General features: G+C 36.4%; 5 protein-coding genes across 5 annotated transcripts; 1 reads left to right on the forward strand and 4 right to left on the reverse strand.

The window, feature by feature from the left end:
• The first annotated feature begins 492 nt into the window (after window positions 1-492).
• EV154DRAFT_492256 (mitochondrial carrier domain-containing protein) lies at window positions 493-2654 on the forward strand. The gene is made up of 8 exons (XM_051599655.1): window positions 493-516; window positions 581-1151; window positions 1207-1253; window positions 1303-1974; window positions 2031-2076; window positions 2131-2296; window positions 2358-2484; window positions 2539-2654. Exons 2-8 carry the CDS (start codon window positions 686-688, stop codon window positions 2605-2607), a joined length of 1593 nt encoding a protein of 530 aa, XP_051462860.1. The 5' UTR covers window positions 493-516; window positions 581-685; the 3' UTR covers window positions 2608-2654.
• A 363-nt stretch (window positions 2655-3017) lies between these two features.
• On the reverse strand, window positions 3018-4745 carry EV154DRAFT_411500 (WD40-repeat-containing domain protein; the record flags this gene model as incomplete). The annotated part of the gene is made up of 4 exons (XM_051595461.1): window positions 3018-4151; window positions 4225-4320; window positions 4374-4546; window positions 4601-4745. The coding sequence occupies 4 exons, from the start codon at window positions 4743-4745 to the stop codon at window positions 3018-3020; spliced, it is 1548 nt and encodes a 515-aa protein (XP_051462861.1).
• Window positions 4746-5687: 942 nt separating this feature from the next.
• EV154DRAFT_411693 (uncharacterized protein) lies at window positions 5688-8423 on the reverse strand (the record flags this gene model as incomplete). Its single annotated transcript, XM_051595470.1, has 7 exons — window positions 5688-6250; window positions 6313-6444; window positions 6495-7224; window positions 7278-7385; window positions 7434-7547; window positions 7602-7685; window positions 7767-8423. 7 exons carry the CDS (start codon window positions 8421-8423, stop codon window positions 5688-5690), a joined length of 2388 nt encoding a protein of 795 aa, XP_051462862.1.
• A 596-nt stretch (window positions 8424-9019) lies between these two features.
• On the reverse strand, window positions 9020-9412 carry EV154DRAFT_492258 (uncharacterized protein). Its single transcript, XM_051599656.1, has 2 exons — window positions 9341-9412; window positions 9020-9291 (listed from the first exon to the last, which is right to left on the reverse strand). Exons 1-2 carry the CDS (start codon window positions 9403-9405, stop codon window positions 9138-9140), a joined length of 219 nt encoding a protein of 72 aa, XP_051462863.1. The 5' UTR covers window positions 9406-9412; the 3' UTR covers window positions 9020-9137.
• Window positions 9413-9635: 223 nt separating this feature from the next.
• EV154DRAFT_492260 (uncharacterized protein) lies at window positions 9636-14053 on the reverse strand. The gene is made up of 11 exons (XM_051599657.1): window positions 13814-14053; window positions 13420-13738; window positions 13323-13365; window positions 13157-13255; window positions 12392-13104; window positions 11639-12341; window positions 11158-11586; window positions 10445-11089; window positions 10247-10389; window positions 9982-10197; window positions 9636-9930 (listed from the first exon to the last, which is right to left on the reverse strand). Exons 1-11 carry the CDS (start codon window positions 13905-13907, stop codon window positions 9702-9704), a joined length of 3633 nt encoding a protein of 1210 aa, XP_051462864.1. The 5' UTR covers window positions 13908-14053; the 3' UTR covers window positions 9636-9701.
• Window positions 14054-14060: the final 7 nt, after the last annotated feature.

The following is a 14060-nucleotide window of genomic DNA, read 5'->3' on the forward strand; positions in this document are numbered from 1 at the left end:
TGTGAGTAGATGTCAGCGTTAGATAACATAATGTATCATTTAATAAGGGGGAGGAGGATTCAAGGCCTTTGGTAATTTTTGTTAAATGAACAAATATGCTGTACACTGTTTACCTAGAGTTATACTCTTCGAAATCGTATATTTGTTTTTCTGGAGAACCTGCACCTTGTGGGAATAGTTTAACTTAAAAATAGACTTGGTGCAGCGGAAGTTCCCATTTTTGGTAAAATAAAAAACGACATTCAATAACTTGAACTAAAGATTTATTTGTGAAAAAGGTTATCACAAGAAATAAGCCAGAGTAGTTTTTATTACGTTCTTGTTTTTTTTTTCTTCTTTTTTTTTTGCCTGACAATTTAAAAAACAATACGCTGTTGGAATAGACACTTGGTAAAAGTGCGCATAATAAATCACATCTTGTTGAGGCAACGAAGAACTGTTGACGAAAAAAAAAAGGGTCGACCCTTTTTTTTCAAGTCAATGATTGTCAATATCAAGAGTGACGTAATTCTGGCGGTATGTGTGCCTCATAAAATCCATGCACTAATGATGTAATTTTGGGAAAGTAACAGAAGAATAGTAGGAACTGTTTGATTGGCCAATAAATACACCATAAACAAGCTTAACCCCACATTTCTCTGTCTCTTTCCTCCTTTTCGGCTAAAACATTTATATTAAATACAACATGTCTTTGATGCTCGACGAATCAAGTACATGTGCGAATGACACTAAAGAGGTCCAGAGTAAGCCTCTTCCAGACTCGACCCAATTTTATTTGTTAGAAACTCCTACAGAAAAAGACTGCCGGATAAGGGAGCTATTTAATACACTTGACCGAGACAAAGCAGGATTACTGGACAGTAAAGCCATTCAAAGAGGATTTACAGCAATGACTCATCTTCCAGCTCGCACTAAATATGCAAATGAGCTAGTATCACGTTGCGATACTTCCCACGATGGTCTGGTAGATTTTGAAGAGTTTAAGACCTACGTAAACGAAAAAGAACGAGAATTATGGAAGCTATTCAAGAAGTTTGATAGAAGTGGGGAAGGTCAGCTAGACCCAAGGGATTTACAAATCGCTTTAAGGATAGCGGGAATGGAAATAGCTGAAGATGATGTGGTGGATTTCATGCAGTTAATGGACATTGGTTAGATAATGACACATAATTTTGATCATTATCTGTTACTGAATATTTTATGTAGACGGAAATGGATTAATCGACTTTAATGAATTTAAGAATTTTCTTTTGGTAACGTCATTTCGTGAAATGAGATTTGCAATAATAACATATTATCTAGCTTCTACCCCAAACAAATATGATGGAAATGTATAAATATTACGAGTCCTCAACTCAATTAACACATGACGGCGAAGTGGTTATACCGACAACTGACGAAACTGCAAGGCATGCATTGGGTTATTTATTAGCGGGAGGTATTGCCGGTGCTGTGTCACGGACATGTACAGCCCCATTTGATAGATTAAAAGTTTACTTGATAACACATAGTGGAACACCAGCGAACCCACTTAGCTTCATGAGTGCTGTTAGATCAATTTATAACCATGGTGGTTGGAAAGCATTTTTTTTAGGAAACGGTTTAAATGTCATGAAAATCATTCCTGAATCAGCTATTAAATTTTACTCTTATGAATCTTGTAAAGAGCTATTCGCCAATTTGCTTGACTGTGAGGATAAGGATTCAATACCCACAACAGCAAGGTTTGCAGCAGGTGGCGTGGCTGGCATTTGCTCTCAATTTTCGATCTATCCATTGGAAACATTGAAAACACGTATCATGGCACATCAGGTCTCGAATAATAATAAGAAATCTTTTACAACCCCAGTAGCAAATCCAAAATTATCGGCCGCTTTTTCCACAGCGGCATGTTCTTCTTCCAGATCAATCATTACTGATACAGCTAAAACCATGTATGCTCGAGGTGGTGTTCGCGCATTTTGGCCTGGTTTGGTATAATAGATTATTTCCTTTACACCGAATATTTAAAATACTGATGCCTTTGATAGACACTAGGTTTAGTCGGTGTATTTCCTTATCAAGCAATGGATCTTGGTATGAAGTATGACCCAAAGTATATCTAGGTTTCTAATTAACCAATTTTTGCAGGCATATATGAAACCTTAAAAATATCGTATTTACAGTACAACCAAGGAGAATACAACGATGATGGCACTCAAAAACAACCAAACATATTTGTACTTTGGTCATGTGGCATGATTAGTGGCACAATAGGCGCTACAAGTGTATATCCTTTAAATGTTATCAGAACAAGGTAACTAAATGGGCTTACATGCTCAGTTGTAAAAAAAAGAAGCTCATCTTTCGAATTTTAGGCTACAAGCACAAGGCACATCTGGACATCCTCGAATTTACAAATCACCTTGGGAAGCTGTGGAAGTGACATTTAAGTCAGACGGACTTCGAGGGTTTTACAAGGGACTGGGACCAACATTGTTAAAGGTAAAACACATACTCTACATCAAATTACATTTGAGACTAATTTTATCGAACCAGGTTGTCCCGGCCGTTAGTATTAGCTATGTTACTTATGAATGGAGTAAAAGAGAGCTCGGACTATCCTAGTATTAAAGTGTAATAAATTATCGCATTAGATGCATGTACAAAAAAAATCTTGATGTTTCTTGCCATCAGTCTTTACTGCGATTTTCTAATCATAACTTTTGTTCTGAAGTGCCTATCATAGCATATTATAGTTATGATCTAAATTTGTTTTTCCAATTCTCGGTATTTTCGAGACTCTAACACTGCTATTCCAATAATACGAGAAGAATAGGCGTAACCACCTCATTGTCGAGTTAAGTCAAAACAGGCACATCAAACAGAATTTACAAGCGGATATTTTAAACTTTATTGTATCGAGAAGGAAAAAAATAAGTCGCGACTTACACCACAAGGTTTTCGTCAGCCCAAAGTTTGAAGGTTCGATCATAACCACTAGAAGCGATAAACTTGTTGTCTGTAATTAGGTCGAGTTAGTTTACATATCTGCTTAAATAATAACTATAATAATAATAAAAAAAACCAGGTATGTACTGACCTTGGGAGATATCCACACCCATTACCTTTCCTTCGTGTCCATCCAAGCTCTTGACTAATCGGAAATCATCACCAGACCAGATTTTAACACAGCCATCATATCCGGATGTAGCAAGATAAAGACCAGCAATATTATGAGGATCGGAGGCACTGTTGTTATTTGTTCCAGGCACACCCTTACTATACTTTACATCTGACACAAGCGATTGATGAGCAGAAATTGTATATAAATTATTGAGGTTACGCATATCCCAAATCTTTACGGAATGATCAGCACTAGCAGTAGCTAATTGATAACCATTAGGAGACCAATCGACACCCAAAATATCCTTAACGTGTCCCTCCAGTGTCATTGTTGATCTACCAGTTCTCATATCCCACACTCTACCGACAGCATCTAATCCACCTGTGGCTACTAAACTTCCATCGCATTGAAATGCAATTGAATAAACCTCTTTTGCATGACCCTCCTGTAACAGTAATTCTTGAGTTGTATTTACATCCCATAAACGCCATGAACCGTCGAAACTAGCACTACCCAAATATCTGCCGGAAGGATGAAACCCGATACGAGCAACACGTCTTGCGTGGCCTGTCAATGTAGCGATAGGCGTACTCTTTTCTAAATTCCACAACTGAATTAATCCATCACCGCCACCTGTAGCTAAGTTGAGTTCACTAGACGATTGTGAAATTGTTGCCTCCGGGTGAAATGCAATACCACCCACTTTATCGTTATGTCCTTTCAAGGTTAACTTATGTTCACAGTCTGGTACAGACCATACTTTACAAAGGCCGGACCATGAACCAGTGACTAATAATTTAGAATCAGGACTAAATGTACATTGAGCAATAGGTCGATCATCAGCAATCTGTGAAGACCAGTTGGTATATGCTTTGAGTTTAGTGTGAAGTTCTTGGCGACTGGCTTTTAGTAAAGGAAGCGAAATTTTGTGCTCTTCCTTTTGTCGTTCGTTACGTTGTTTCGCTCTGTTTAGTGAGTATGTTGTCATCCATTTTCTAGCTTCTAAAAGTTCTGGCGTTCCTGGCGTAAAGAACTCCTCGTCTTCCTATTAATATAAAAAAGAAAATGATCTGTCAAATTCTTAAGTTCCCATTATTCGTCCATGCTATAGTTAATACCTCGTCATCCTCATCACCAGATTCCTCTTCACTTTCAACTTCGCGTCCTTGGCTCTTTGACATCAAGTATCTAAGACGATCACGACGATCCCCAGGCTGTTTGTAAAAAAGTTAACTTCTTAGGTCACTGATATATTTCAATAACTTACGCCTTCACCAAAGAGACATTGAGGTTCACCAATATCTCTAAGTCTTTGTCTGACACGTTTATCGTCTGTAGGTACGGCAAGTTGAAAAGCTCTCTTTCTTCTTTCAAACTCGGCCAGTACTTGCTTATCTGCCTCGCCAGCATTGATAGAGTAAGCAGGTTCCATACTCTCATCTACGTTAAAGCGTTAGCAGTACTCTCGTTTTTTTTTTTAAAAAATAACATTACCCAAAGCATCAAGGTCAATACCCCCACTTGAAGAAGTAGGTTCTTCAGTGCGAAGTCTTTTTACGGTATCCTGTCCTTCCAAAGAACCAAAATGAACACGGGGTTTAGAGTTTAGTCTAGATATTTGAGATTCTTCGTGATCCATCGGTAATGTTTTGGTTTTCGATAAAAACTGTTTTTTCCAAAATTTGACTTTCGTGACCGCTTCAAGCGCTACATTTCGTGAATCAAGTCGCAAGCAATGGGAGACTTGTATGACTTTAAATATTACAACAGCTTCAGTTCTTTTAATCAACATTTTTTTTTGAGCTATAAGCCTATGAAATATAAAGACAGGATATACCCAGGTTCACAAAAGAGAATGTCACCATATTGACTGACTGATATTTTTATCCGTTGCGTAACTATTCTCCTCGCTTACAGTGCGCACTCCAGTTAGCTAAAGCATAACATAAGTTGTTCATTTCAACAGACCATATAATATCGATTTTTTTTTTAAAAAAAAAAAAATGACGCCACAAAGACTTTGGTCAGCAAGTCAATTGCTATGAAAATTCAACCTCTCCATGATCGCAGGGTCGATTTTTATTGATATAAGATGAAAGAAGAACGGCGTCAAGTGTACATCAATTCCGTGTAAAGCCCCTTGCAAAAAGGATCATACATCGTAGAAGTGAATTACCAACAAGTAAAAGTGTAAAAAGAGAATAATAGATTGATAATACCAAGCTCTGATTTTTCGATAAAAAAATCCCATGCCCATGTTTGTCGCACCCTAATTACAACACTGATTCCTACCAGGAACCCTAATGACGATGCGACACTTGTAGTTTGTAAAATCAACAGTTTTTAATGAAGATTTGACTGATTTAAAGTCTCTTATAACATTTTCGCTTAAATCGATAAAAATCTTAAAGGCCTTCTGCGTTTTTCCCGTAAGGTAAATTTTTAATGTATATATTTATAAGGTTTAATTAGCGTTTATTATTATGAAGGTATGAAAAATAAAAGTAGAGAATATGAGTGATGCAATGAGTGATTAGAATATAATATAGGGTTGTAAATTGTAGTTTTGTTTTTGAGTTTGTTAAAAGCATAGTCCTGCTTCTTCAGGTTTACTAACTGCATAGCGAGTTGCAAAATAAGCAACTTCAAGCTCCCCGTCACTGTAATAAGTCTCTTCGTCATGATTAGGAATATCGTCAATGACAGCTATAATAATAGTCAGTAAAGAGTGCAAACTAATAATATTTGTATGCATACCATTTAACTGCTTTTCAAGTGAGATGAAGTCCTTGGGTGTATTATCTTGGTAATGAGTACTATTTCTTCTTAATCGGTCCTCTTCCCTTTTTAATGAATAATACTGGAGTCTACTGGCTGTATTTGGGGGCGTTTGGTAGCTGCATCGATCAGTTAAAAAGATATAGTCAAACTCAACCAAGAGTAAGTTAAATATACTTGATGGAATATCCAATGTTGCAGAAAAGACAATGCTGATGTTTTTTAAGGTCATTTTGTTCTGGTCTGAGTTTTCAATTACACGAATCAGATGGGCACAGAGTGATCTTAACAGGGTGTAATTCACTAAAGGTAATAATGAAACCAACTTTCCCACTTTGGATACTTTACTTTGGCGATCAGAAAAGTCTAGATGAAAGATAATCTTAGTTCAATGTTTATGTGTACGAATTTCATATATTTACCAAAACTTTGAGAAAATTCTATCAGCAGGGACTCTGTAAGAATGTTCTCAGGTAATTCACGGAGCCACATTTTTAAAAGTCCAGCAATTGCATGAACATCATGATACTCTTTGTCTTGCAAAATTTTGACATCGCCATCTATGAAAAGTTTAATACATCTTCCAAAATATTTGTGTGTAGATAGTTACCCTCGTTAAATCTTTTCTTTAAACTCTTCATCAAAGCAGCACTTCCACTTAATCTATAGATCCCTTCTTCAACTAGAGCGTCTTTCATTTCCATATATTCAATACAGCGGTGTACAATAGCGGGCAATTGGTATTGGTCATACACACGGGCAACCATAACTGCATTCTGTAAGGGAATACCAAATACTTGCGAGTCGCCTTTTGTTTCTTCATAGTCGTCTAACATGTGTTTATAGTCAATTGGGTGTGCATCGAAAGTGCTGTTACTGAACATTTTTTTCTTCCAAAAAGTTTTTTTGCTTGCGCGTTGTTTGGGTTTTCTAACTTCTTCAGTATCTTCTTGGAAATCATCTTTTGGGCTTGTCAGATCCTTTGAAGCTCTGCGGCCAAAGTAATGAAAGATATTATCCATGCTGGGTCTTTTCCTTACCATAGAAGCTGATTCGGTCGACGATGAAGGTTCCAAGACACCTGTCATACCCACATCTTCACAAAAGAAAGAATTCATAACGTCTTCTGTAATATGCAGTTTTTGTGTATAATAACGAAGTGCTTCGACCCAGCTATCTCTTTCATCATCGGAACTCGCACAAAAAATGTGCTTATAATTGGTGCCATTGGTACGGGGTTCCAAGATTAGAAAAGCATGTCTAAAGTTATCGTGGCCTTGGGGTTGGCATCCAATCTGTGAGTCTATGAGACTAATTGTGCCTAGAAACTGTCCATCTTTCTAATAGAAATAATTAACAAATCACGATTCTATCGCTTTCACCCAACACTTACACTTTCATAATATTTCAATAATCCAGTATGATCTAATATAAAGTATCTTGACATCCAACCCCCGAAATTCTTGCCCCTTTTAGTAAGATGACCATGCTTTACGACATTCTATGCAGAATATTAGCATTGAGTGGTTTAGAGAAAAACGCAACTTACATCTGCCTGAATAGGCAATTCACAAATCTGATCGGTACTTAAAAATGCGCTTATAATTCTCAAATCTACTGTTCTCAATGTGATAGCATGCTGCAGATATTCCTCGATCATAGCCTATAACACAGGATTAAGAATTGATAAGCAGATTTCCCGATAAACCCTAATTACCTTTCTTTCATCTACTTTTGCAGGTACATGAGTCATGACTTTATCGGGTAACCTCTTTAAATGGGCCATTGTGCCCTCTTTTAACTAAAGTAACCTGAATGTGAGTTTGGATGCAAAAAAGTAAAAAAAAAGAAAAAAAAAAAAAAAGAAAAAAAAAACCCTTACCTGAGCGTCCAAATTCAGAAAGTCGTTTAAATTTTTTTCTATCCGCCAAATTTCATAGTTTTCTTTCAGTTGAATGATTCCGATTGTGAATAATGGCACTTCTTTTCCTTTATCATCGATATGTATACTTGAGTTCACAACATTGAATCGAATGTTTGAAAAATTGGACAATACAGGTGTAGTAATTTTGGGTTGTTGATTAGACATCATTAAGGATTCAAAACGAGGCGTACGTGGTTTTATCGGGGTTGAAGGCTCAGACTTGCTTGATTTCAAAGTTCTCTGTTTATCTAACTGTGATGTTCTACTTTTGCCGTTGGGGGATAATGATGAGCGACGACTAATTGTGGGCGAAGGAATGGATACGACACGATGGTTTGATGTCTTCAATTGAAGTACAGGAGGTCTTTTCTGCTCTTTATGAACCCTATAAGGCGATCTTGGTGGCGGAACAGGCAAATTTGCTTCTACGACGGATAAAGGATGATGTGTGACACTGTCAAATTGTGTCAAATATTCCTTATTTTTTTTCTGAAGGTAATCATTTTCTGCAGTCAATTGTGTCACAGTTTTTTGTAAATTTTGGATGATTTTCCGCTGTTTCTCAATGATTTTCCAGTAATGGTCGTTTTGTTCCTTAAAATCTTGTAAATTCATAACCTTTTAGAAAATGTATTTGATAAAAAAAGGAAAAATTAAAAAAAAAAAAAAAAGTAAGGCTGAGGCTTTATTAAAGAAAAAAATTATTAGCATCTCCGATTTCTTCAATGTTTATTGTGGTACAGACATGCGTTGATTCATCATGATGAGTAAAATGACGGGTGAATTACCCTCAAACCTGTGCTCGGTAATTGATTTATTCATCGCCAATTGTTGTGGGAAACGACAAAAAAAAGGAACCTTTGGATGCCGAAGCTGATTGCTGAGGTTTATGTGTAACATGTACCACGTTTTTTTTTTATTTCTCGATGATTACAAAGTTTATACCCATTCTCATTTCGGATATTTAAAATCCCATTTTCACTTTAGTCCATAAACTTGAGACAAGAGATTATGCTGCTTCCCGTTGAGTTCTAATACATATAGGACAGCTTGAAATAATATCACTTAACCATAGTTTGGGTCTATGCTAAGTAATTGAAGTAAATCGTTGGAAGAGCTTCTCCCGGGTTCTCCTTTTTTTTTTAAAGCGGAGAGCTCTGCACGATTTTTAACAGCATGTAAGGATTATGTCATTTGCAGTAGATGATCGTAGGTATTTTATTAGGTGTATATGTTATGGAAAAAAAATCACCGGGGGTGGGGATAGGGGTGAGAAATAATAGAAAGTTTGAAAGAAGTGATTTGTAGTATGAGTTAATTTCAATATTCTTAAATGAGGGCATAAGCAGCAGCAACAGATGTTAAAGCAATAGTTACAAAACCACCAGCAAGTTGATTCGCGGCATTAGGATTAGCAGGGGTATCAACAGAAATACTCGCTGAGGCTACAGTTCCACCCATTCCACCACTAGGAATTACAGTACTACGATTCCACTGTTAGGACGCGATTATCAGCTTTTATTATGACTTACCTATTACCCTGGGCCATAGCTGAAGCGACAAGGGCACATGTGGCGGCGATAAGTGTAAGTTTCATTGTTTTTACTTGGTATTTAAGTTGAATGACTTATGAATTTGGCGATGAATGACCAGTCTTTATATATGTGCCAAATCATATCCATTAATCTTCACATGGCTGTTTACAAATGATGACTATTTCACATGTTGTGTCAAAGAGCTACAAATATCGCTACTTTTGTATGTATTGTATTTATTAGAGTCGTACAATAGATTGTACACTGTTTTCACAAGTAAAAATGTACTTATGAGGAGATATAATACACAAATTTATTAATAATACAGGGGGGATGGAGATAAAGGAAAGAAATATGTCTATCCTGAAGGTTTTTGTTGTGTAGTATCATACATACGGATAAGTCTTGATTGATCATTATCATTTTGGGAGAACGCAAAACCTCTGGACTGTTTCAATCTTTGTATCTTTCGTACCTTATTCACTGCACGACGGAAACGATCCATACGGGGTCTATAATCTGGGAAATTGTACTTTTGGATTTCTTGAATGTAATGATACGATTGAGGTCGATACATACGCTTAACACTATAAAGAATAATGAGACAATGCTTTTAAAACTTGAAAATGGACCCTTACTATTTCCAAATATAATCTCGAAGGACACAACAAAGTGGTACAGCGATGAAAAACAGCCAGAAGTTAACATTTCCTAATAATTGAGGTACGATACCGTTGTATTCCATAAAAATTTCCCAAGGAAGAAGTGGTCCGACGTACGCCGTAAGAAGTAAGAATAAGAACCAAATCACCATTGATCCTGGTATAGCAATCCATGAATACTTTGTCCAAGTACTTTAATTAATTGTTAGTAACCTTACATAATCCGTATCGATATCCTTACTCTGTAATCAAGGCTGCCTTCCACAGAATAGTAGCTAATGTAGCAGAAAAGATGGTAGTTCCTACCCACCACTGTCCACCAGAAAAGCCACTTTTAAATACAGAATCGTCAGCAAATGCGGCCATTCCAATAAAAAACAATAACTTTAAAATAAAACGTTAGCTATGGATAGAACTACAATCATATAAATATACTCACAGCAGAATGATAAACGGCATTGATGATCCAGCCCCAAAATCTTTTTTGGTTAAAAAACTCATTTTTTTGTCCTAAAACGTACATTTGAGGGTACTTGTCCAATAATCGAGCAGACGCAAACTGGTCAAAAAGACCGATTGCCATGGGCGGTAAAAAGGTAAAAAAAACATTGAAACATGACATTGTCCAAGATTCATACAGTGTTTGACCAGAGAAGCCATTGAATATCGCATACCAAAACTGAGTAAGATACAGCGCAACGTTCTTGTAAAAATAAAAAAAGATCATTTTACTCAATCTTTGATATGCCCAAGCTCCGTGTACCAGTAACAGTTTCTTGAGGAATCTAAATTGGGAAATAGCAAAATCTGCACTACGAGCAGCTTGCAAACCTTCAACACCACTAATACCTACACCAACATGGGCAGCCTGAATCATAGAAACATCATTGGCTCCATCACCAATTGCCAAAAGAATAGATTTAGAGTACTTCTTCACTACTTTGACTACCAACGCTTTTTGTAAAGGAGAAACACGACAGCAAATCACTGCTTTACAACGAGTTGCCAAGTCATAAAACACCTTTTCCAATTCTTTTTCAAGAGCAAACGTAAGTGATTTTCCCTCAATAATTAAAGCAAAAGGCTATGTTTATAGAATGTAGATAAGTATATGCACATGTTCTTTTTGCGTGTGTGTGTTCGTATGCTTACATCGTGTTGCATATGTTCAGTTACAGATAGAACATGGGCTAGCTTCTCATCTAAGAATCGCTTTGTAGACACATGATCGTCTTCATCACATATAATCAAATCCATTTCTTCTGTCAGTAGTTTACAGCTATAGCCGATATTGATTGCAGTTTCTTGTCGATCACCCGTCAGTACCCATACTTTGATATTGGCTTCATGTAAAGTGGCAATTGTTTCAGGCACTCCATCTTGAAGTTTATCCTCAATCGCAGTAGCGCCTAATAAAAACATGTTTTTTTCAATGATTTCTGCGGCTTGATCTAATTCCTCAGCACGATCAACCAATGTAGTTGACGCCTTTTCATAAACTTGTGACCATTTAGCATACTCATCATCAGAAATTTCTCTCATAGCAAAGCACAGTGTACGTAGACCCTCACACGCATAAGTCTATCTTGCGATATTAAATTTCCAAACTTTTTCATATTTTAAATTGACTTACTTCTAGATGTTCAAGTGTACATTTAACAAATGGATTGTCGTCAGCTAAACGTTCCAGAATCACTGTATCAGCACCTTTACAGTAAAGCTTGATTCTTCCATCAGGTCCACGTAAAACAACTGACATACGTTTTCTCGTAGAATTAAATTCACAGACATTTAGAATCTGATATTCTTCTTCTACACCTTTTCTTATGCAAGTGATCGAGTGGGGCCTTCTTGCAACAAATTTGTACCCAAATACATCACTAGCACCACTTACAAGAGCTCCTTCATCAGGCGAAGAAGCTTGATATGCAATTTTACCTGTTTCTTCATTTACTTCTGGGATAACAGTATGGCAGGTCATTAGAAGTGTAAGAAACTCATTAATGATATAAGCATCTTGAGATGTTTCTAAATGTTGTTCCAGCTGCTTAAATGAGTATTCGCCGTTGGAGTCCGTATCAGAAGTGGGTAACTTATCAGGATCAGGTTTCAAAGAATAAGATAAACCACTGATGGAGCATTGTCTGAATTCCATTTCATTGCAGGTTAAAGTACCTGTTTTATCCGAGAAAACATACTCAACTTGACCCAATTCTTCAATTAAACTACTGCTTCGAGCAACGGCTGGTGTGTCTGTCTTTTCATAATATATATCGAGATCGTTGTCAATCATGATTGCTTGGATATACTTTACAATTTCCATGGTCACCATTAAACTATATAAATGCGTTAGCTTATAATTTGACTTTGTATAGCCTTATTTTACCTGATCGGAATAAAACTGTTGAACAAAATCATGAATGTCAAGATATTAAAACCGAACTCTTTCGCAAGTTCGGTGTCAGGAATCATTATGTAGTCTCTACTACCACCGTTACTTTTTGATACTGCATAATTACCGCAAGAACATAGAATACTCATTGTGACCAGCATACCAAAGAGATATAAAATATTTCTGTTTGTGATTCGAGCGACATTTGATAGTTTAGATGGTTTTTTACTGGAATTAAGCATAAGTTTAGTTTCATGACCGGTGAAGACGACTAAGCCATAAATCCAACTTGTATTTCTTAGTTGAGCACCTCTCAATAATAATTTTCCAGGATCCAAAGGCAGTTTTTTTGTTCCATCACATGATAGTGTACCGTCATAATTATACAAGCGATTATTGGGTTGTTCGGATTGTACTACACCACCTAAAGTAGACAATTGGGCTGGAGAAATATAAGATGCGGTTTCTGGTAGGGCTTGCTTAATCTTCAAGTTGACTTCACCATCCAAATTACTTGTTTCGATATAACAAAGACCTTCTGGTTCCGAACTACTGATTAATATTAAATCTGCAGGAAAGAACTGGGAGTTATCGATACGACAAATATCGCCCACTTTTATATCTCTCCATTGTTTTTCGATAAACTGTGATCCATCAAATATTTTACATTTACGATTATTCAATTCTCGATCTGATTTATGCACTCCCTATATCATTGTCAGTATTCCTATTGTAACACAAGAACAGTGTAAATCTTACAAAATCTTCGATAGTTTCTTTAATGGCCGTAATTAGCAAGACGACTATTAAAGGGGCCACGGTAGTATATCTTGACGTAGGTGAAATGTTTGGGATTTGCTACAATGAAGTTAGTTTCAAACCGAATTTTTAAAAAAAAAAGATAAGATGAATGTTACCTGAATACCGGAAATGAATAAGAAAAAAATATTGGCTGTTTTACTGAACTCCTCGTATAGAAATTTCGGTAAAAAGGTGGCTAAATTATACTTTGCGGTAGAAACAGAATTGGTATAAACCCTTGATTTGTCTCTGGTTGATTGATCTGAATGATACGTGGACCTAGATTTTCTTTTTTGCGGTTGAAAAGAGATTTCCACGAAGACTTTGACTTTATTGATAGACGACGACGATTGAAGCTGTCAGTTTCTACTTTAGGTTCTATGGGTGGTAGCATTTCTGTTGATTCATATAAATTGGGTGATCCCAAAGCCGAAAATGAGTAATCAGGTACAAATTGGTTGCGTGGTGGTGAGTTGTTTAGTAGTCCAATTCCTTCTTCATATTCTTCTGGCATTGTACGGCCATCGTCTGAAGAAGTACCTATTTCAGAAAAAAAAAAAAAAAGTTAATATAGAAATATTGTCAAGCCATTTGTAAAGAACACACCATGCGTACCTGTATCAAACGAGCGTACAGTTTTTAACGGTGGTTTCAGTTGCCCTTTATTATCTGTATTTGACCATTGAGAAGAAGAGTCAACTGGATTCATTTTCTTATATGAAAAAAAAAAAAGGTGAAAAGGGGCTGAAGAGAGAAAAAGAGTCTAGTTCACTTTAAATGGAAAATAAAAGGTGATTTAAAATTATATCCCGGGGAACACAAAGAACAAAAAGCTATGAGAAATACTGCTTATATTCTTTTC

The sequence above is a fragment of the Mucor mucedo genome (genome assembly GCF_025094135.1).
Source record: "Mucor mucedo strain NRRL 3635 chromosome Unknown EV154scaffold_5, whole genome shotgun sequence".
Taxonomy (NCBI): domain Eukaryota; kingdom Fungi; phylum Mucoromycota; class Mucoromycetes; order Mucorales; family Mucoraceae; genus Mucor; species Mucor mucedo.